Source organism: Leiobunum rupestre, chromosome 1 (genome assembly GCF_980474605.1).
Source record: "Leiobunum rupestre chromosome 1, qqLeiRupe1.1.hap1, whole genome shotgun sequence".
Taxonomy (NCBI): domain Eukaryota; kingdom Metazoa; phylum Arthropoda; class Arachnida; order Opiliones; family Sclerosomatidae; genus Leiobunum; species Leiobunum rupestre.
Genome location: NC_143384.1, coordinates 38,625,615 through 38,650,391, shown reverse-complemented (window position 1 = coordinate 38,650,391; position 24,777 = coordinate 38,625,615). Strand labels below are relative to the sequence as shown.

Below are 24,777 nucleotides of genomic sequence, written 5' to 3'. Positions count from 1 at the left end.
CTTGGAGCTAATCCTAACTTTGTGGTCCTTGTGGACGATAGAAAATACTGTTAAAGCCAGTGGCGACTTGACGTGAAGTAGCTTTTTGTCTCCATAGATGTCGCTAGCGTCGAAATCAAGAAGGCGGTACTTATAGCTAGGTACCCCTGGCGTTGATTGGATCGTTTATAAATTTGTAAATAACAGCAATTATAAACAATATATTTACATGGGATATATAATTTAGCTTAAAGCTACTAAATAGAGTATAAGTTGTCGAACTATAATACGCTACACTGACTCTCTGACGACGTTATAATTTGGCCATTTTTAATTTAAGCTTCCTTTGACATAAATAGATGGCACCACGCTCTCCAGTAAAGTCACGTTTTTCGAAGAATCGGATAGATTCATGGCCATCTCTAATAACAAGGGTCTTTTCATAATACAGGTGGCAATGATAGAGCCGCCACTTGCTTTAAGCTAGGAGCAACAAACACAGCACCACACACAAGGAGAACGCAACCCATCAAAAGTCGTGCATTTTCTTTTGTACATTTTTCACTGGTTAGACGCTTTAGGGTTTTTGGGAAATTGTCTCCCACTTTCCGTAAAACGTTCAGCGATAAGGTTCGTCCAATGAAATTTGTACACAACACTGCGTTAGCATGTTTAAAGGCTAGCTGCATTCTCTTTGTGTTTGTTGCTCCTAGTTTTAAGCATCTCGCAGAACTGAGGACACTGCTGCGTTGGTTCCTAGATTCCCGCTGCCTTTTCAAACTACGTCTCGGACTATGAAGTGTGGGGTTAAATTCAACATTTCACAAGTTTCTTATAGAGTTTTCCATTTAATGGCTCGAGATTCGCTCCGAATCTGTCTCTGACGTCATAGATCTCGCCCCAATCGACTAGAGTAAAACCGCTAATGGAACATGACCTTGACATATTCCCGCACTTTTTTGTTTTTCGTCTGCTAGTAATTTCAATTTTCACGTCTTGGTCTGCCATTTTGCCAAAACATTTTGAAGAACACGCAAAAATTTGCTCCGATCTCAATTCGATCCGTAGATCTGTTGAAATCAGCAGATCGGTTTTGGGCGATCTCGGAGCACACGAGAGCGGGAAATGACACACTCGAAATTTGATCGGAGCAGATCCGAGCAGGCAAATGGAACCTAAAATGTTGATCAGAGCGATTTAGAGCACTCAAGAGCAGTCAAATGTAAAACGCTATTAAATTCTTTAGCTGATAAAATTTTATTTATAAAAGAGTATAACATTAAATGCCTATTTACACGCGCGAACATTTTTGGTAGAATATTGTTGATCAACATGAGTTGCACAACGAGCTGCTCCGTGTGAATTTAGCCTAATGGAAAGTACTTGTTTCCTTGTAATGGTCTTGATGGATACTTATCCCAAAAAGAACTAAATTTCTGTGAATTTCACTAGCTAACCAAGGGCCATTTAGAGTTCGACGTGATTTGATTTCAGTTAAACGTGCTCCCACTGATGTAAGAATCTATATATATATATATATATATATATATATATATATATATATGGCGTTATTAAACATATAAATTATTCCACCATCTATCCAACGAATTTGGTACTTCCTTGCAATATTTCTTGAATTTTTCTTCAATAATCGGCTAGGTTAATAACCAAGGCTAGTGACGTTTAATCTAGGAGGATGGAAATACTGGAGGGGAAATATGGGATTCATAGGCCTGGCAATGTGGGGAATTCGGACATAAGATGCTAGAGACACCTAGCGGACACCGTAGTTAAAATTTCGTCCGCGTGTTCGTTGGGACTTGGTTAGAAATGCGTGCCAGTTTTAAAATCGTGTTAAAGATTTATTTATTTGGTCTTCAAATTAAATAAACATCTCCGAAATTAGTTTCGTAGAATCCAGGTAGAATATTCGTGTTTCAACTTGTACAAAAAATCCTTTTGAATAGAATGAAAAGTAGGCCAAATTTATAGAGACAAAAATTCCGCCTATTTTTACGATGGCGCTACGCTCGTATGTCCCAAATTGTATAGCTCTCGCGTTGCCGAAGCTAAAACAGCGAGTCCGTGATGGGGGAATACAAATATATGTTCCAGGTACGCAGTATTATATTCCTAGGTTTAATATCATTAATTCTGATGGACGAGTTACAAGGGTGTTGGCAAGCCCTTCGTGCCACGTAAGACAATAGCTTACTTCTCTCACTATATCCGTTAATGTCTGCAAGTTTTTATGAAAAGACGTCGGAGAAAAACCCCTTTAATCAGTGGGAAACAAACTCCATAAACCAACGCGGAAGGAGTCGCTCCGAGTTTTCAGCCAGTGCCACAAGCTGGGATCGAACCAGGCTCCGAACCCGGCTCATATATATGCATGAACATATTTAAAAATGCTCAAATTAACACCAGGAAACTATATGTGTACACACTAGGAATATCGAAGGATCCATCGAGGGGCTAACCACTCTTAGAAAATCTGTTCACTGGATTACGCTTAGATTAGCACTGCCAAAGGCAGGGACTTCAAATATTACGCTTAATCCCATTAGTACAGTCAAAGGTACGGCTCTGTACACCCACTACGCGGGGTGATCAGCCCCTCGGGATCCATTACCACCGTGCTCCAAAAACGGCAAGATAAAGTGGCTGGGCTTGCACTACGACAAATATCAGACGTCACGCGTGTTTTCAAATTGATTAACTGGCTGTTGTCGTTTGGAAACAGCACCGCCAAGGGAAAAAGAATAACCAGGAAATTAATTTAAGAAACACCGATTAGTTCAGACACTGAAGATCTTGGAGAATTCATCACGTTCTGGCTAAACTGATCTAGTTCCGCGTAAAATCACGTATTCAGATACTTAAAAAGAGCAAAGTAAGGTAATTCGAGAGACAAGGCTTAGTGTCGACTGGGAGCCGAGTCTAACTTAGCACGTAGCGAGATAAATCTAGACTGTAATTCAAGATTTCTCAGGCGGGGGCCGAACTTGAATGTCCGGGGGTTTTTTATGGGGCAAAAGCGTTTCAAATTTCTTATTTTTTAAATCGAAATAGTTATTGCATAATTCAGTATAATAGAAAACATTTTCCTAAGATAGTATATCCATTGAGTTGGGAATATTAATCTAGAGATCCAATCAAATCTGCTCCCCGCGAAACAAGTTTTTGAAAAATACGAATGTGCCGTCTGCTCTAAAATGACGAGCATACGTTATCATATGACCCGTGGCGCCATCCATTATTTTGAAGAAAAAAAATCTTTTTGCTTGAAAACGCGTCTTATTTGAACGAATCATTGAGAGATAGACGGCGCCACGGGTAGAATGATAACGTTTTCTCGTCATTTGGGACGCCGATGGGAGCAGACGACAGTATTCTTATTTTTAAAAACTTGTTTCGCGAAATACTGAAATCCGACGTTTCGATTGGACCTCTAGATTAATATTCCCAACTCAATGAGTATATCTTGGGAAAAGGTACTTTTTTAGATCATAAAAATTCAGGGGTAAAAAATAATTTTATGAAGTTCTTTTTAATCAAGGATAATTGAAACTAATACTTCTACAATATTCAAGTACAGATTGGGGCCACTCTGCAGTAAAATGCCGGTATCTGATTTAAAAAGTCACTTTATTTTTAAATATTATCTGTTTCACCATAAACTTATGGTTTCACGTAGACCAAAAATTTATCTTCTAAATAGTTATTTAGATAACACCAAATTTGAATAAGCAAATTGTATTTTTCTTTCTACATTTAAGAAAATATACTGTATACTAACAACCAACCGTGGGAGCAGTGTTAAATGGTTAGTTCAAAAGTGGTACTTCTTTTATTAAATTAGATTTAGAACAGAATTGTGTAGTTTTAATATTTTTCTTCAAAGTAGACGAATCGTCTCCCCAAGATGAAATAGCAGCATCTATTGATACCGCGTAGCCAGTAGCGGCGCCAGGATTTTTGGGGAGGTAGCCAACCATTTGGAGCCCCCCCCCCCCCGCAAATAATGGAGCCCCCCCCCCACCACAATTTTTCAAATCCGTCCACATGGATTATTTCATTTTTTTTAAGCAAGTGGTGCAATTTTTGGGTAAAATGGGTACGCGACGAAATAATTAGAACGAATTATAAATTTAAACATTACTAAAAACAGAGTCTGTTGATCCTTTTTTTGTGTACCGATAACGCTTAACAAATGAGTGGTTATTTACTTATTTCTACGACATTCATTCCTTCGGTACTTCGCATGTACATCCCTTACATCAGAACTTACAACTCTAAGAAAATGAATGTACGTAGGTACACTAAGTAAAGTAAGTTTAAGAACCATTTATTTGTAGATAAAATTAAAGATACAATTTGGATATAGTAGAGCTCGCGAAAAATTAAAACTAAAAAATAAACTACTGTCAAAGAATAGTGACTCGTACCTTTGAAAGGAATAAAAACAGCAGTGTCGTTAAGCGAATCACTCGCGTTGAATATTGGAAAATTAATAAATACATAAATTGTTTCGCAAACAAATTACAGAATTTTCTGATATTAAATAATTTGGAGGCCCATATATTAAATTTTGGAGTCCCCTTAAGACGACTTTTGGAGGTCCCTACCGAAATTTCAAGTAGGCCCAGGTCTACCCTGGCTTGTTGCTGACGCCGCTACTGCGCGTAGCTACAATCAAAATGGACAACTCGAAGCATTTATGAAACATTCGACTGTATTTTAATACCTTTATTTTCGTGACAATAAAAAACAATATAGTGGCTAATTTCTAATGCTTCCTTTTCTGGATGGCTTTCTTGGCTCCGTGTTGGGTGCGTGGACGACTCTGGTGCGGTCCTTTGTTCGCTTGATGCCGCTTAGCCCCTGAACCTGGAAACCAAGAGTTGCAAAAATCAGACTTACAGCAAAGGTTTTATCTCATTTAGCGCAATTTTGTTGTCTTACTTTTCAAGGGTGTACTCACTAAGAAACAAAAATTCTACCACTGATTATTGATTTTCGTAAATTTGCATTCAATTTTCACAATATTTGTGTTATTTATATTCATTTCTCAAATTTCACAATGTTTGTGCGATTTTCAATAAATTATCACAATATTTGTGCGATTTTCTATCAATTTTCACAATATTTCTGTGACTTATTAATTTATCACAATATTTGTGTGATTTACTAATTTATCATAATATTTGTGTGATTTATATTAATTTATCACAATATTTGTTTGATTTATATTAATATTTCACATTATTTGTGTGATTTATTTTTATTCCTTGCACTATTTGTGAGATTTCCAGAACTTTCTGTGTGTAGAGCTATGGTTGTCGTACTACCTGCAAATTTCATTAGTTAAGTGAAAATTCTAAGAAATACTAGTGCGATTCACGCGCTTTTAAGATTTTAATTTTTCAAATATTTATGGTACTTTTCCAGTTTTAATTAATTTGAAATTTTTGTTCGAAGTTTTCTATTTTGGGCTTAACCTGTCTGTTAGACCGATTAAGAAACTGCTATTTGGCTGTACCAAAAGCCTTAAATATACCTATAGTTGAAGAAATACAGGAAAAATTGCCCTGGCTAACAAACTTTCATCATCTTTGAACGGTGTCAAAACGTCCTCGTTAAGTACAAATACGTAATAGGCGAAACTATAAAGTAAATTTGGTCTTAACCAAATTGCTAAAATTGGAAAAAAATCACGTGACTACCATATCACAGCCAACTTCGATTCGGTAACTCGTGTTCCTAGTTGGCCGTGCGACGGTAAAGAAAAAAATATTCCTTCCAAATACTGCAGACAGCTAATTAACTTATACTTTTCTATAACAAAATGTTCTAAACAATAATAATAATTAAATAATTTAGATGAATCGATCAAAATTTAAACCGCTATTAGCAAAATAAAATAAATAATAGTTCGTAATTCTTAGGATAGATGGCGTTGCCGTTCTCCACAAAGCCACGTGACTACCATATTTTCAACCCCCCTAGACTTTATAGTTTCGCCTATTAATGGGGAGACGAATCAATTTGTGGTCATAGTTCTGATTACAGACCGAATTGTTTGGTATCAGTCCCGATGGTATTGGTTGGTGGGAAAAATTTAATGGCCCGATGACGTAGCGCGTCTACCACGAAATGAATGTTAAATAATGTACTTCTGGTACTCGTCAAGGAAATAACGAGTGTAATATTAAGTAGCCTAACTTAAATGTAGCACATTAAAACAGTAGCTTAGCCAGATATTGGTCAGGCTTCGTAAATCGAGGGGTCTTACATTCGCCAAACCCGCGTAAACTCTACAGAGAAATGATTTTAGAAACCCTGCAAATCAACTTGAAAATCCCAAAATCTGGACGACAACCAGTTCTAACATCTCAAAATTAGACTAAAGAAATTAGAAGTCAAAACGAAAATCGTAATCTGATGTCTCAAAATCAGTTTCCGTTTTCTAAAATTCAAAAACGCAAAATTTCCTTGTGATAAGTTAAGTTAGAAGAAACCACCTATGGACTGTGAGAAGGATGATAAAATACGCGAAAAAGTAGATTAGTCCATAATTAAAAGGGATAATAAAGCTAAATCCTAAACAAATTTGATGAAACTAAAAAACTTACTAATAACTCGTACCAATAGGTCTTCGAGCAAACAAAAATCGCGAAACTCGGATCAAATAGATCTTCGAGTAATAAACTAAATTAAAAATAAATAAAATAGCCAGAAATTCCAACGGTAGACCGGTTTAGTTCTATTTGGAACTCATCAGTACCGTGCGGGAAATCTGGCTGGCGACTGTCAAATCTAAAAGAGAAACTAAGCCTAAACGTTAAAAATTTCAAAACGCGTTGCATATAGCAACGGAAAGCCGAAAAGGGGGGAGTGTGGTGGAGAATAGTATATACGATAAGTTAAGTTAGAAGAAACCACCTATGGACTGTGAGAAGGATGATAAAATACGCGAAAAAGTAGATTAGTCCATAATTAAAAGGGATAATAAAGCTAAATCCTAAACAAATTTGCTCGAAGACCTATTGGTACGAGTTATTAGTAAGTTTTTTTATTTCTTCAAATTTGTTTAGGATTTAGCTTTATTATCCCTTTTAATTATGGACTAATCTACTTTTTCGCGTATTTTATAAAAATTTCCTTGTGTCCATTGCGAGTTAATAAAATTTACAAACAGTCAAAGCTACACCCAAGAAGGGCTTATAAGACGGAAATCCCCTCTTTCGTGTACGCCACTGTATTTAGGGTAATTGTTGTCCGGTATTTACCTGTTTTGTGGCTGACTTTTCCCGGATCGGACATCGCTTCCTCGACCACAACCAACAGGACGGCAATCGCCAAAATGAAAACAAACTTCATTTTTCGGTATTTCTCGACGCTCCAGAGAAGTATTCGTTTTAGAAGGATGTCTTCAATTTCGTATTATGACGAATTCGGGTTCCGTTCGCGGGTTTAAATACACTTACTCGAATGGATGAAGGAACATTTAGAGCGGAAAACAGCAAGATTCGATTTCAAGACAAAGTCTCCAGAACGTGTTAATCGGAGAGTTGTTAGCGGAGATTTGTTCTTTTATGGGTCTCGAGTATTTTCAACCCGTGACTTTGAGAATATTTTCACTGACACAATTCATTTTGTTTTGGGTCGTTATTTACTGTTATTTTTCTTATACAGCACCTAGGAGCAACAAACACAAGGAGAACGCAGCTAGCCTTTAAACACGCTAACGCAGTGTTGTGTACCAATTTCATTGGACGAGCCTTTACGCTACACGTTTTACGGAAAGGGGGAAGACAATTTCCCAATTTTCCCCTTCCGACGGCAGCAGGCGCTAAAGCGCCTAACCAATGAAAACTGTACACAAGAAAATGCAAGATTTTTGACGGGTTGCGTTCTCCTTGTGTGCGGTGCTGTTTGATGCTCCTAGATAGCACAAACAAGTGTGTATTTGTTCTTCTTTGGGATAATAACTATGTTAAGACGATTTTTAGAATCTACCTCTCGCGATTGAAGGGCACACCTTTGCCCTCACTCGTGCCAGGGCGTAAATTAGACCAGTGTTTCCCAAAGTTTACTAATTTATTTATTGTATTTAGACGACAAGCGCGTACTATCTTGAGTTTACATTATCTTCCATTTTCGTGGGAGCTTATGAATATTTAGTTCAGTCTAAAATGTTATTCCATTATTCGCGATTCCGGCTACACATCATCATTGGCCCTAACGTAGAAATAAGTAAATTTTTGGAAAAAACATTTCTGTAAAATTTTCAAAAATATATTAATTATTGAAAAACACGGAAATAACTTAAGTTTTAGTAACTAAATACATTTTTTAAAATTTTAGTAACATTTTAAAAATATCGATATTTTTCAAAAACATGAAGTCAGCGATTTTAGAAAATTTAGTAACATTCTAAAATAGAGCTTTTCTAAAAAATGTGGAACAACCAAATTTTATACCACAAAAGCCATTTGAGTAAATTTTAGTAAAATTTCCAAAATATATTATTTCTTGGAAAAACGTGAAATAACCAAATTTGTAATCATGAAAAACGTTTGAAAACCTTTGAGTTGCATTTTTACAATCAGTGAATTTTTGAAAAACGTGTAAATAACAGTACATAACTTATTACTTAGCAATGAAACCATAGTAATTAACTTAAATTGTTGCTTAATTTCACTCGTCAGCTAAAATTAAATTCAGCTAAAATAATTTATTAAAGGGAGTAGAAAGTATAATATTTGAGGACCACCATATTTAGCGGTTCGTATACTATCAGAGTTGATATGGAGTTTTAAGGTGGAAATTTTGTATCGCGAAATGCGTCTAGAAAAAAAAACGAATTTTTACTTTTGAGATACTAACAAGGAGACATCCCGAAGTGTAACCCACCGATTTTGTTCAAACTCGGGGGATTGGTAGACTTTCGTGTATCATGAAAAATCTTAAAGGGAATTTATTCAATGGGCAACCGTTTTGCCATGGCAACGAAAAATGTTTTTGACAACACAAAATATTAAATTTTCCCATTGAATATAACATGGGATTTTGACCTCAAATTGATCAAAAGTTGATCAGTTTTGATGGGTTTTTTTTGCCAATTTTTATCTTTTTTTTTTTGTTTTTGGCATTTTCGAATTTTTGATATTTGTTAAAATTTTTCGCAGTGGGGGCCCTAGGAATCGGTCAGAATCCCATATTATTTTCAATGGGAAAATTTAAATTTTTTGTTGTCAAAAACATTTTTCGTTGCCATGGCAAAACGGTTGTCCATTGAATAAATTCCCTTTAGTATTTTTTATGATACATGAAGGTCTACCAATCCCCCGAGTTTGAACAAAATCGGTGGGTTACACCTCGGGATGTCTCCTTGTAAGAGTAAATCTTACCCCGAATAGGTGGCTGGTTGGTAAGTGTCAATAATAAGCCTTTTTAAGCCAATACTAGCTTCGTACCCGAGATTCAATGAGCAATCGCTGGAATTCATATCTCTACTTGGAATGCTTATCGCGGCAGATTTCGTCTCGATGCGGCTGACGGTTCTTTTGCCGTCACAATGTTGACTTAACAAACAACAACGTGAGAGGGGAGCGCGTGCAAAGGGGATTTTTGCTCTCGTAGGCGGGGCCAAAGTGAAGTATTAAAAATGGATACTGATGTAACTCGAAGCTAGCAGAGCGGTCTCAGTTTGCGACACCAAAACTTCTGGGGTAATTCGAAGCTAGCAAAGTGGTCTCAGTTTGCGAGTCTTAAAACTACTGAGGAACAGAAAAAAGCCCTCACACAAACGGACACACACACACACGACACGCATGTAGAAAACGTGAAAACGGAAATGCAAATAAAAAATACATATTCCCTTTAAACGTCTATTTTATTAAGCGTTACATTTTTAATAGACAAACTGGTGAATATTGAAATAATAAAGAAATTGTTAAGCTTCGTCGTCGTTGTGTCCGTGGTATTTGACGAAGTGTCCGTGATCCGGAGCGTGGTACTGGTCGATGTGGTCGGGGTCGTCGTCGTGGATGATGTGGTTGTGCCAATGGGTGTCTCTGTTGTGCCAGTGCTGCTCGTCGGTGTCGTTGCCTTCGGAGTCGCACGTACACGTCACCACGTGCTTCTTGTACTTGCACGTTTCCACCCCCGAACCGAACTCACGCTCGCACACCGTGATGCATTCGCGGTATTCCTGTTTGCCGCACGCTGATGACATAAAGTAAAATGGTTTCGCGATGTTATCAATGTTATAAGACTGGTTTCGGGATGTTATCAATGTTATAAGACTGGTTTCGGGATGTTATCAATGTTATAAGACTGGTTTCGGGATGTTATCAATGTTATAAGACTGGTTTCGGGATGTTATCAATGTTATAAGACTGGTTTCGGGATGTTATCAATGTTATAAGACTGGTTTCGGGATGTTATCAATGTTATAAGACTGGTTTCGGGATATTATCACGTGTTAGCAATTTATATAAAGCACTTTTGCGATATTGTCAATATGATAAGACTTTTTCCGTGATGTTATCAATATAATAAGACTGTTTTCGTGATGTTATCAATATGATAAGACTGTTTTCGTGATGTTATCAATATAATAAGACTGTTTTCGTGATGTTATCAATATGATACGACTGTTTCCGTGATGTTATCAATATGATAAGACTGTTTTCGTGATGTTATCAATATGATAAGACTGTTTTCGTGATGTTATCAATATGATAAGACTGTTTTCGTGATGTTATCAATATGATAAGACTGTTTTCGTGATGTTATCAATATGATAAGACTGTTGTCCGTGATGTTATCAATATGATAAGACTGTTTCCGTGATGTTATCAATATGATAAGACTGTTTCCGTGATGTTATCAATATGATAAGACTGTTTCCGTGATTTTATCAATGTGATAAGACTGTTTCCGTGATGTTATCAATATGATAAGACTGTTTCCGTGATGTTATCAATATGATAAGACTGTTTCCGTGATGTTATCAATGTGATAAGACTGTTTCCGTGATGTTATCAATGTGATAAGACTGTTTCCGTGATGTTATCAATATTATAAGACTGTTTCCGTGATGTTATCAATATGATAAGACTGTTTCCGTGATGTTATCAATGTGATAAGACTGTTTTCGTGATGTTATCAATGTGATAAGACTGTTTTCGTGATGTTATCAATATGATAAGACTGTTTTCGTCATGGTGCCAAAGTGAAATATGGTTTTCGTGATGTTATCAAAGTGATAAGACTATTTCCGGGATGTTATCAATGTGATAACTGTTTCCGTGATGTTATCAATGTGATAAGATTTTTACCGGGATGTTATCAATGTGATAAGACTGTTTCCGGGATGTTATCCATATGATAAGACTGTTTTCGTGATGTTATCAATATGATAAGATTATTTTCGTGATGTTATCAATATGATAAGACTGTTTTCGTCATGGTGCCAAAGTGAAATATGGTTTTCTTGATGTTATCTATGTGATAAGACTGTTTCCGTGATGCTATCGTTGTGGGAAGACTGTTTTCGTGGTGTGATTAATGTGGTAAGAATGCTTTCGTTAGACTAGTTCCTAAGTGTTGTCAATGTCAAGAGACTGCTTTTGCGTTGTTGATAATGTTATAAGATTAGTTTTGCGATGTTTTCGATCAATGTGATAAAACAGCGTTCGTGATGTAGCAAATTCGGTTTCCCGAATTTATCGTTATAATAGGACCAGACTTGTGCCAAAAATTGTCTTTAAAACGGAATGTCTTAGAACATGTCTTTGCGCGTGGAGTTTTAAAGTTCTCCCCTCACTGGTTGAAGGGGTTTTCCCCCCATTCTTCGGTTTCCCGTTTTCATAAAACCTTGTAGAGGTTAACCGTACGCGCATAGTGAGTGTAGGGAGCGTGGCATGAAGGCCTTTAATCCCCGTTCCTACTCAATTTAAACCGACCACTCGCAGGGTGACCAGACTTCCTATATTTCCTATATTTCCCTATATTTTTAATGCCTTCCTATAAATTCCTTTATTTTCACCGAATTTCCTATAATTTCACGGTCTTTGGAAAATGAAAACAATGTACGGGCTTTGTAAATCCGCTAAGTGATCCAATAATGCAACAAAGCAGTGTACAAGAAATTATCTATATTCTAGGTGATTCGAGTCAAAGTATATCGATATGCAATAATTATCTTATCTTTTTTCTTATATTTTAGTGTCCTATATTTTCCTTTAATTCGCATATTTTATTGCCTATATTTTCCTATAATTCGCATATTTTATGCCTATATTTTCCTATAATTCGCCTATTTTATTGCCTATATTTTCCTATAATTTACTTATTTAATTTGCTATATTTTTCTATAATTAACTTATTTAATTTCCTATATTTTCCTATAATTTACTTATTTAATTTGATATATTTTCCTATAATTAACTTACTTAATTTCCTATATTTTCCTATAATTCACTTATTTAATTTCCTATATCTTCCTATAATTCGCCTATTCTAATTCCTATATTTTCCTATAGTTCGCCAATTTAATTTCCTATATTTTCCTATAATTCGCCTATTCTATTTCCTATAATTCACCTATTCTATTTCCTATAATTCGCCTATTTAATTTCCATTATTTTCCTATAATTCGCCCATTTAATTTCCTATAATTCGCCTATTTAATTTCCATTATTTTCCTATAATTCGTCTATTTAATTTCCTAAATTTTCCTATAATTCACCTATTTTATTTCCTATATTTTTCTATAATTCGCCTCTAAGATTCCTATTTTTTCCTACAAAATTTTCAAAGCCTTTCCCTGATCACCCGGCACTTGTATTAAAGGCAGTAAAAGTCTCTAGATGGATTGGGTCTATTGTGCAGGGCCGTCGTAAGGCATGGGCTAAATGGGCTACAGCCCTGGGCCCCCAGCCAGTTTTGGGTCCCTGGAACGGCCGACCATACAGCCTCTAATATAGGGATAAGGCTTTAGTTGGTTAAATATTATTTGTGCTCATTTAATATTATGGGTCTTTTAGTTACGTCTAAAGTAATTTTACTCATCGCGACATCGAGTATCATACGGTACCTACAATTTCTAAAACCTAAGTCACTGTCAGTAAAAATCTTATTTGCAGTAGGCCTATGTTATACTTTTGAAATTAAAAGTTTTGGTTTGATTATTATGTAGTTGAATTTAAACAACGGACATACAAAGGCTGACCGTTGGGGGTCTTAAGAAATAATTTATCCCAGGGCCCCAAAAGGTCTTAAGACGGGCCTGATAGGGTGGTGGCTCGGGTATTAGCCTAGCTGATTAATATTAATTAATATTAATTAAATAAAAAAATATCTTCCGTTTAAGAAACAATAAACTGACCTTGTGACTTCCCTCTTTTGGATTCTCTCCTGCAAAGCACTTGAATCATGCAAGTGGCCAGAGCCGCGGTCAGCAGGAAGTGCCACATTCGGTTCATCGTGCGGAGTTTCGAAATGAGCCCAACAACGGCTAATGGCCACCTTTAATTCGACAAAATTTTCAAGTTTCCTCCGGAATTTGAACTCATTATATCTCATTTGATTCTAAATACTTTTATCGACGCGTAGTCATTCTGGCTATAATAACGCATAATCGAGCCATTTAAAAGTTAATTTTCCTTATTTAATTGGCCACTTTTGGTAATGTAATAAGGCTATATCAGATTTCCATAAGTATTTCTAGCTGGCATCTCAATAAAATTGAGAATAACGAAAAATGTGCGAAAAAACCCAAAAGAAAATGAACTGTTTTATATTCTTAATATGGAATTTAGTTTTGAAATGTTGTTATTTTATATAGACACATACGATAATAATATTTCTTCTTAATTTGCATTGCGAAGAAAGAAATTTTTATACATTTTATGAAAAATATGCTAAATACATTTTCTGTGACAAAATATGCAGCGTACAGCCTAATAACATTTAATAATATTTCGCTAAAACGTTAAAAATGACACTTTACAGAGAAAACGATTTTATAAATCTGAATCGTGTAATCAACTTGATAATCTCAAAATCTGGACAAATATCTTGTCGTTGATTCGATCCACTATTTTCGGAATTGGCGTTTAAACCGGCCAAGAAAATTAATTGTAATTATTAGTAAAATACCCGTACTACTATAAATTCAGTACATAATCATAAATAAAGGTATTTGTTGTAAAAAAAAATATTTATTTTCTTCAATCGAAAAGATGTTTATTAAAATTTTGCGAATTAAATTTCGCGTTAAGCCTTGGTGATGAAAACTAGCCAAATTTCAAATCGTTACCCGTCCTAACAATTTTTGAGCAGCGGATCCTGAAATCTCAAAATCAGTTTCAGATTTCCCAAATAAATTTCGAGATTTAAAATCCCGTATTTAATTGAATTTTACTTTTTACGACATTTAAAAGTAAAAGGGTGTTACGTTACTCTGAATAGACTGAAGTTATGGGCATTTTTTAAAATTCAAGCCGCTCATTTTAACATTCTCCACTCACACACTCTTCTCTAGAGTGGTTCATATAATCTCTATCTTAGGCTCTTAAGAGCAATCGCATTTAAGGATAGCTCACCTCTTTTCTTGGCTCAATTTTCTACGAATTGATTACGGCTAATACTCTCTCCTCCCAGGAAATCACCAAGCGGTAATATTTTCAAGAGCCAGGACCCGCAAGGTATTGTTTATATAGTGTTTGTGAAAATAATGGAAACCTGTAAACAGAACGTCGTGTTTTTTCCAAGCCTTAATATGTCAAAAAAGCTACCTGGTTAACAGGGAACGCTTGTTGCGGCCGTAAAGTTGAAACATTACCATTATTTTAACAAGCACTATATAAACAGTGACTTGCAGGTTCTGGCTCTTGGAAATATTACTTCTTGGCGATTTCCTTGAAAGATGATTTATTGAAGCGTCTATTATCATTTACGTGTCTCAGTTTATCAAGAGCTTAAAATTGAAAACACAGCTCCGCTCATCTCTGGCTCAATCTATAACTCGGCGAAGCACTCATTACTAAGATTCGCTCACCTTGAAGGAGACGCTCCTATTTTTCGCTCATTTAATCAAGCTTTAATTTAGCTTCTCGATCGTCTCACTCAGTAATAGCAGCTTCGCTCTTCACTTTTCGAATTGTTGCGAACGTTACCGCTCATTTTGACAATAAACGCTTCGAGCCTCTCTAAAATGAGTGGAGCGTGCCCATCACTGATAGACTAGTTCGTACTAGTTCGTTGAACCATGAGTTTAAGGTCAAGACCCTCTACCAGATGAGGATGTCTAGCAAATTTTTATACTCTAGATAGTATGAGTTAGGAGTACATTTCGAGTTATTAGCCCTTCAACCTGGTCTGTATTAACATTATTTTCATCACAACCTTCTTGTTTGGTCTAAAATTCCTTGATTTGTTATTGGTCAATTTAGGTAAAGTTAAAGCTCTTTAGAATTAAAATGTGACGGGGAACACTTTTCTATTTGAAACCAACTTTGTATCTTTAATGGTTCTCGAGATAAATTTTGAATGACCTTGAAGACACGGTTCAAGGTCATTGAAATCCCCGTTGTCAAGTCGTTCTTATGTTCTAAAAATGACAAATCCGTACTAAAATAAAATTTTTACTGGATTAGTTTTTTTGTTTACACCCTGTATAGACAAATACATGAAAGTGGTAAAACCTCAATAACTTCAAGAAAATAATGGTATTTATTTCTTGGGGCGGGTGCTTTGTTATATATTAGTGTATATTATTTGTCAAATAACGTAAACCGCAAAAGGAAATTTTAAGTGATAAATCTTATAGTTTTAAATCGCGCGTCAAATTTCATTCGCGTGGCAATAGAAAATTATCCGTAAGGTTTAATCCGAGTTTTTCCCGTCGACGGAAAAATTATCCATAAGGCCTAACACGAGTTTTTCCCGTCGACGCGTTTCAGCCCTTTTACAAGGACCACATAAAGAGCAGCTTGCAAGTTCGGGCTCTATGTATTAATACTTCCTAGGGAATAGTTTAAGGGATTTTATTGAAGCGCCTAATCGGGTCTAATTTCTCAAATTATTCTATGGACCTTTAATTTAAACCCTTTTCAACAGTGCTCCAAGCGGTAAAAATAGACTCCCTTGAACGTAATAGACGTTTTGTATAAAGGCATAATCAGTCTCTTCGATCAGTTTGTGTCCTAAATTCTCTCTATACTCCCACAATAAGAAAAAAACTTTCCCCAAAACCGGCGAAAACTTTGTAATTCCACAGACGACAGGACAAAAAAGGGGTAACAAGTGATACATAATTGATGATATCTCTAGTTTATGTTAAGTTTGTCTCGTTGGCCCCTTGTCCCCTGTTTTGGGTGTTTGGGGATTAATTCTGAAACTTCTTTTTGTATATTCCCTTTGCAAGGAAATGCCATCAGCATTTCTCGCCCGCGTAAAAAGGGGTCGACCAAGGGTTAGCCGATTTTCTTTCCTATTTTCGCTCAGGGAAATTCCCAAAGTCCCCGGACGTGCAGAGCCATCCTTCGGAAAGTTTTTGGGTTCAATTAAAAGTATAGCGGACGTTGTCATGGTTTACTCGCGTGCGCGGGAAAATGCTAGCGTGATGCTATAGACTTGTTATTTTATTATCTTTGTAATATTTATATCACATTTCGGAGCTATTAGACTTGTTAGTTTTACTAAGCTATGGTTATTTCATTATCTTTTTAATATTTACTCAAAATTCTGCGCTGTTAGGCTTGTTAATATTTCTAAGCCTTGGTTAACAGAGCGTTCTATAAAATCGGCCCAAAACTGGCCAAACTTTTCATACAGACTATAGAGCTAGTTCAGCAGGACTAACAACTTTTGTTATTCTTTGGTTTAAGATAATTCGGCTTATGTCCTGTCTTTATATGAATATTTTAGAGACGTACCTTTAAGGGGTTGTAGAAGGGACCCTAGGTGTTGAAGTATGTTTGGGGTTAAGAATATTTTCATGATCTAAGTTTCTTTTTAAACCCGTGGATTTGGGACTAGTATTTTGCTTATTTGCCATCATACATTTATTACAAAAATCATTTAAAATAAGAAAAACGGCGCGGAAACCCGGAAATTAGTGAAGCCTAGGCTAGCAACTACGCTACTCCTAAAAATCGACTGCTCTCAATTTCTTACGGGTTTGCCAGATAAATATTTTTCTCTCACACGAAAAACCGGCCAAACATTCACCTACTTCGAACTCAAAAGGAGGAAAGCACACCACACCTATTTTATAGAACGCTCTATTTATTATCTTGGTAAAATTTAAATTTTGGGGGGGAAATAAAGAGTAGAGCCATTTGGACTTGCAACGGTACTGAGTAGTGTATTATCATCTTTGGTAGTAGTATTTTCGCCTTGGGAATATTTAGACACTAGATAACTCTTTGCAATTATACACATATTTGATTACGCAATGCCTCCAAAAATTAGTTCAGTGATTAGTTATGGAATAATTAACTATACAGACGATTCGGATCACCTTAAACGTACAAAAGTCTAATTATCATCCCTCTACCGGCGAAAAAAACAAGTAACTTTATCTGCGCATGCGTAAAGGTATCACATGACGCGACCCTGTTATAGGTAACTCCTGTAATACGTAACACGCAACTTTTGCGTCTGTTTTTATAATCGAAATATTTATAACATTAACAGCCGTAAGGTGGCGTAGCTTACGTCTCGTTTAAAGATGGCTGCTTCTTGTAATACCTTTGATGTTCGACGTACAATTGAACAAAGTATTTGCTCTCTTTATAAATTATGTCCCGAAATGTTAGAATTGTTTTCGAAAACAAGCAGTCGATGAATGAAAGTAAAAATCCGGAAACTTTTTAAAGTTGGGTAACATGTAGTAAGTCGCATGCGGTGGGACTGGCGACGACTAGAATACAAAAATCATTGTTGGTCTAAGTTCGCTTAAAAATTTAGACAAAAGCGAGTGTCAGCGTAGGGGGGGAACGATCCGTAAATCAAAGTCGGCAATTCGCAGAAACTCGGGTGCAGCGGGACTCGTAAAGCGGAAAAGACTTCGGCTAAAATAAAGGTTTTTCTTTTTGGTCGCTCGGAAAGATTATAATTGGAGGCCGAGGTAATTGAGTTCGATTCGTTTTTTCGAGCCAATTATGATTTCTGTCTCTTGCACCTTTGGCCACAGCACCCCAACCCCCGAGGCAAACTCAAATTTCCCGGAGCTAATTAGTAATTACAAAAATATATTTATATCCATATTTATCGATTAGAACAAAAATAAACGCGAATTTTTTCTACTATGAATTCGTCACGTCAGAGCAATTAATTCGCTACAATTCCCATATTAGTTGTAGTAATATCTAATTATAAAACCTTTCGTGACTGAGCTTTGGTTAATTCGTTGGTATAATGTTCGGTCTTTTTTGTTTTGGTTGACTCGATTGATTTCTATACCGCAAGGAAGAATGCTGGACGGCAAGCTTATACCGCCGGTGTTATGTTGTTATACCCACGCCCCGCCCCATTTGAGAGTCCATCTTGATTTAAAGTCTAGTGCGCCATCTCCTGAAAAGAGCATTAAACATTTATATTTTATTTTTTAAATACTTTATATTTTTTAATATAGCATATTAATTCAATTTCATACATATTTTTTTATATTTTATATATAATATAATTTAATTTTAATAATAAATAGTAATAAAAGTAAGATTTAATATCCTCTTTACAGTATTTTCCAACAGCGAGTTTAATATTAGTCAGAAATTAGTATTCGTGATTAATTATATTATTAATACTTTCGATATCGCTCAATAGATGGCGGCAACGGAGTTTAACAAAAATAAAATATTACATTGAAATACATGGATTTAGGAAACGTAAATTAGTTGTTGGTATAGCTAAGGTAATCAAGATGAGAAGAGTATATTTCAAATTATAGCAATATATTTTTAACGGAATATTACCACAATCAATGCGATACTGTTATTCACTCTATAGAATAGTTTGTTTAAAAATTTTATTCCATATTTAACCTAGCAAATTTGCAAGTTTGCCAGATATGTTATGTAATTAGTTCTGAGTCTCCCTGTTTCACGAAAGGTTTGGCGAACCCTTGTTTATACTATTTTTCCTTAAATTTGTTATAGATCCTAATAAAAATCCCGACTAAAGATAATACTACAGACTAGTGTATGTTTCCATACCAACAAATACTATTTTTTTTGACAATCCGTTCCGTTGAGTGATTTCTTCAGTCAAAACGGAAAATAATACTACCTCCTGACAGGGATTTATTAAACGCTTCTGGCGAAACCTGGCGGTAATAAAAACACCCACGGAATCCAACTTTTATGTGAAAACTAATCCACGTAAATATTTCCATTGCGATAACCTGCGTTATAACCGTAGGCCACGAAGAACCTCAACTACTTCCAAATCACGTACTTGGAGAAAACGTCAGGAGTTGTATGGAAAAACATTTTTATCATGTTACGATATAGCTAGAGGGAAAAAGGGGACTGACAAAAATGGGTAAACGGCGGGTCTTTTCCGCGCGTGAAGTAGCCAGGTGACCTCAATTAGAGAGCACCTGCTGGATTAACTGTTTTTGACTCTGCACCCTTGTTGACCCCCTTTTTTGTCAGCCCTCCTTTTACCCCTTTGTTTTCAGCCCCCTTGTACACCCCCTTGTTGTCAGCACCTCTTTTTACCTCTTTGTTTTCAGCCCCCTTGTACACCCCTTTTTTGTTAGCACCTCTTTTTACCTCTTTGTTTTCAGCCCCCTTGTACACCCCTTTGTTGTCAGCACCTCTTTTTACCTCTTTGTTTTCAGCCCCCTTGCACACCCCTTTGTTGTCAGCACCTCTTTTTACCTCTTTGTTTTCAGCCCCCTTGTATACCCCTTTGTTGTCAGCACCTCTTTTTACCTCTTTGTTTTCAGCCCCCTTGTACACCCCTTTGTTGTCAGCACCTCTTTTTACCTCTTTGTTTTCAGCCCCCTTGTATACCCCTTTGTTGTCAGCACCTCTTTTTACCTCTTTGTTTTCAGCCCCCTTGTACACCCCTTTGTTGTCAGCACCTCTTTTTACCTCTTTGTTTTCAGCCCCCTTGTACACCCCTTGGTTGTCAGCACCTCTTTTTACCTCTTTGTTTTCAGCCCCCTTGTACACCCCTTTGTTGTCAGCACCTCTTTTTACCCCTTTATTTTTCAGCCCCCTTGTACACCCGCTTTGTTGTCAGCACCTCTTTTTACCCCTTTGTTTTCAGCCCCCTTGTACAGCCCCTTTGTTGTCAGCACCTCTTTTTACCCCTTTGTTTTCAGCCCCCTTGTACACCCGCTTTGTTGTCAGCACCTCTTTTTACCCCTTTGTTTTCAGCCCCCTTGTACACCCCTTTGTTGTCAGCAGCTCTTTTTACCCCTTTGTTTTCAGCCCCCTTGTACACCCGCTTTGTTGTCAGCACCTCTTTTTACCCCTTTGTTTTCAGCCCCCTTGTACAGCCCCTTTGTTGTCAGCACCTCTTTTTACCCCTTTGTTTTCAGCCCCCTTGTACACCCGCTTTGTTGTCAGCACCTCTTTTTACCCCTTTGTTTTCAGCCCCCTTGTACAGCCCCTTTGTTGTCAGCACCTCTTTTTACCCCTTTGTTTTCAGCCCCCTTGTACACCCCTTTGTTGTCAGCACCTCTTTTTACCCCTTTGTTTTCAGCCCCCTTGTACACCCCTTTGTTGTCAGCAGCTCTTTTTACCCCTTGGTTTTCAGCCCCCTTGTACACCCGCTTTGTTGTCAGCACCTCTTTTTACCCCTTTGTTTTCAGCCCCCTTGTACAGCCCCTTTGTTGTCAGCACCTCTTTTTACCCCTTTGTTTTCAGCCCCCTTGTACACCCGCTTTGTTGTCAGCACCTCTTTTTACCCCTTTGTTTTCAGCCCCCTTGTACACCCCTTTGTTCGCTTACACTGCCGTGCAAAGCACAAAAGCATTAACGACCAAATTTTCGATTTACAGATTTTGATTTTATTTCTCCTTATTTTATACGTTAAATTCAATTTTGAACTAATTTTCGAATTTAAAATTTTTGTTCTTAGAGAAATGACTTGTTGCAAAGCGAATTATTTTAGGTCAAATCAAAACGCATTTTTTTCGCGTTTTAAGACATGGTTTTAATGATATTTCTGAAATATCGTTTGGCCTGTAAATTGTTTAGTACCAGAATATAATTTGAGTTGAAAAATCCAAGTCTACTAAATAAACTTGAAAGAAGTAAGTTGGGGTATCTTAAGGCAAAGAAAGTTTGAATTTCGCGGGTTTTCTCCATATTTTGGTTTTGGTCGTTAATGCTTTTGTGCTTTGCACGGCAGTACAGTACGACTCCTTACGTTTCCTCCATGTCCACGTCTAAACAGGAGTCTAACCTTTATGGCCCAAAACTGACCTCCCTTCTCTCGGAGCGTATGATGGCAAGGAAACACGTTTTTCTGGCCATTCTCGCATTGGTCAGTAACGCGAATAGCGATCGAGCCCTATAGTAGTAGAGCGAACCAAGTCCCAGCAGATTCCTAATTACGAGTGCCGGATCTAAAACCTCTCCCCGACATTAACCCTACTCAAATATACGCTAAATGACGAATAACTCAATCCGCTGGCGTCAGTTTCGTTCATTCAGATCACGTAACGCCGCGGAGAAGCGCGTTCCGAGGATAATTCCTAATTGGACCTCGCCACCGACGCCGCTGCCCTCTAGTGTCGCGAACCCGAAACTATCGGCCGAGGTCTCCGAGGACGGACACCTTGATACGTTGTAAGGCCTCGCCGGGGTAAACAGAAACGGCCGCTTCTCTATGGACGGTTTCGTATTACTCTTCTCTTCTCTACGTAGGCGAGGACTGGCGCCATCTCGTGGACGGTTTATGATACTAGTACGACGTGTGAGATGACGTCATGGTCGCCTTAGCTCGTTATCGCGAGAGTGTTTGCTGGGATCAAAAGGCGCGGTGTATAATTCCCGACGACGTGTGTTAGGCTTATTAGCGACGATTATTAGCTTACGCCTTGTTAACGGGCATGTTTTAGCAGCGCCATTCACCCCATCTTTACTTGTACCGTTTTGAATATAGCCTCGTCTTTGATACGCCCTTGTTCCACGCGCCGTTTGCCAAGGCCTATACTCAGTTGCAGGTTAAGACAAGTGGCGGCTCGATGTGAATTAGACCTTTTTTCAATAGATGTCGCTAGAGTCGGAATCCAAAAGGCGGTACTTGTAGGTACCCCTCGCGTTGATTGGATCGATTGTGAATTGGTCAATAACATAAATTACAGCAATTTTAAACAATATTTTTAGGTTAAAGTCCACTAAATAGTGGTCTAACTATAATACTCCACAATGGCTCTCTGACGACGTTATCATTTCACTACTTTGAAGCTTAGCTTCCTTTGCCATAAATAGATGGCACCACGGTCTCCAGTAAATTCGCGTTTTTCGAAGAATCGGATAGATTCATGGCCATCTCTAATAACAGGGGCCTTTTCATAATACAGGTGGCAATGATAGAGCCGTCACTTGCTTTAATAAAGACAAAATTATCTAGTAAATTTAGCGGAATTATACTAACACCTATTTCCGGTAAATCGGCAGTGGGAATTTAGAATTTCGCCTATTTTCTGTTGAATTCCCAAAGGCTCCTACGTCGTGTTATATTAATCCATTGAAGAAATGCCAATTGCGTAAATTTAAATGTAATGAATAAATATTTAATGTACATTTTTAAGCTTCATTTTAGAATATTTTTAGTATTATGCTCTTAAAAAATCATCAAAACGCACGTTTATGTAAGTGGTAATCTCAGCATTACCCGTTCTATACTTACCCTGGACTTGCTAAACGGAATTTCTTTCGGTATGCCTCACTTTTAGTACTAAAAATAAAGTATTAGAACTGTTTTTAAATCTTATCTATGTTAATTATTTAATTAATTATCACTGTGAAATTTAACGAAATAGGCGGTATTTTCGAAAATTTTATAACCGCGGAGGTTTACTTAGAAATTCAACCGTAAACAGGCGAAATTCGAAATTCCCGCAGCCGATTTACCGAAAATTCATGCAAGTATCTTTCCACCAACTGTTCTAGATATTTTGCCTTTCCTAACCTGCAACGGAGTATACTTCAAAAATTATATTTATATTATCAGTAGGGATGCACCGATGTTAACAAAGTTATCTTTCATAACACTAGTGTATATGATAAAATCAATGTAAAATACGGTTCAGTACACTGTCATATCATTTTATTCTAATTTTTCATAAAAAAAAGGTTGCAAGAGCATATCCGAATATGTTTCTTTTCGTTTTACGTGATACAATATAATATTTTCTATCACAAATCGAAAATCGTTGTTTTGTATTTGCTTACACTCGTAACCCTCTGCCTAAAAATATTTATGATCTAGCTTCTGAAGTCTAGCGTACGTAGCGCGGTTAATCGACAAGTTTCTTATTTTTTAAATGGTTTCTGAAAATATTTTTCTAATACCGATATCGGCTTGGCTTAAGCTGATATTGGCCGATACCGATATTAGAAAAATGTTGCTATTGATATTTTATGTTCATAACCAATTAAGAAGAGTCCAAAATTAAGGATTTTTTTAGGGGCCCCAAATTCTAGTTTACACAGTGTTAATCATGCCCTGCTTACTTATCACTTAAGATATACAGGGTGTTTCTAAAGGGGATCCAAAAATTGTGAGTTGAGAAGTATACCTGTTTTTATCCCATTTTCCGACGATGAGTGAAAAGAGCGCCAGAGAGCTTCAAAGTGTGGCCTACTAGCCCCTGGAAGTAGGCTGCAACAAGCGCCAAACCAAGCAGCAGGGACTTTAAATACTGTTTAAGTTTACTTTTTTACGCTGGTTACCTCGATTTGTTTACAAAGTCCTTTTTTACCTATCACACGAACCCAAACCTTAATGTTCACGTTTACCTGCTGCTTGTTGCAGCCTACTTCCAGGGGCGAGTAGGCCACACTTTGAAGCTCTCTGGCGCTCTTTTAACTCATCGTAGTAAAATGGGGAAAAACCAGGAATACTTCTCAACTCACCCCCTACAACTCCTTCAAATTTTTGCATCACCTTTTGAAACATCCTGTATATTACATACTTCTGATATTATTACACCCTTTTTATTACAGGGAGTAGAAACTAATTTGAAAAATCCAAATCAAATTGTTTTTAACTTACCTAGCGCCATTTACCTCTAGCTTCTGTTAAACCTGGTGGCATAAATAAGAAGCATAAATTTAGAAGGTCATATTCCCTTTAATACAAAACGTCGTAATTGAGAGTAGTGTCTTTGCTCAGCTTGGAAATGTGTCATTGAACCTGTGAACTTTCAAAACAAACCACTAAGCAGCGCCATAGGCGAAAGTGTCTAGTATTGAAACATTTTATGGTAGAATCAATATAGCAGACATCATTAACCTTACATAAATTATACAGACAATTGACATAGAATGTGCATACTGATAATATGTAATATTATCTTTTTATGGAAGTTGATTTTCACGCATAGGTGCCTAAAATATAATGGTTTAATTACAAATTTTGTGATAACTAGATATATTACAATTTAAACATATAATCAATCAACTTATATCTAAATAATTATCAGAATTAACTGAGGAACCAATTAGGAATCTCGACTGGGCAAGGTGGGGTGGCGGAGTGGTTAGCATTTTCGCCTCGCAACAAGAGGAGCCGGGTTCGATCCCAGCT

The 24,777-nt window shown here is 36.8% G+C and overlaps 2 protein-coding genes and 1 long non-coding RNA gene across 3 annotated transcripts in view; 1 reads left to right on the top strand and 2 right to left on the bottom strand.

Annotated features, from left to right (window-relative positions):
- The window catches only part of LOC149962761 (uncharacterized), a 221,415-nt gene that overhangs the window by 157,183 nt on the left and 39,455 nt on the right, over positions 1-24,777 (top strand). The gene's annotated exons all lie outside the window — the stretch shown is intronic.
- Positions 4,714-7,439, bottom strand: LOC149962763 (uncharacterized). The gene is made up of 2 exons (XR_016479991.1): positions 7,272-7,439; positions 4,714-4,869 (listed from the first exon to the last, which is right to left on the bottom strand). It is a non-coding gene; the product is annotated as an uncharacterized LOC149962763 (long non-coding RNA).
- LOC149962762 (uncharacterized) lies at positions 9,862-13,518 on the bottom strand. Its single transcript, XM_090169892.1, has 2 exons — positions 13,382-13,518; positions 9,862-10,212 (listed from the first exon to the last, which is right to left on the bottom strand). The coding sequence occupies exons 1-2, from the start codon at positions 13,476-13,478 to the stop codon at positions 9,941-9,943; spliced, it is 369 nt and encodes a 122-aa protein (XP_090026018.1). The 5' UTR covers positions 13,479-13,518; the 3' UTR covers positions 9,862-9,940.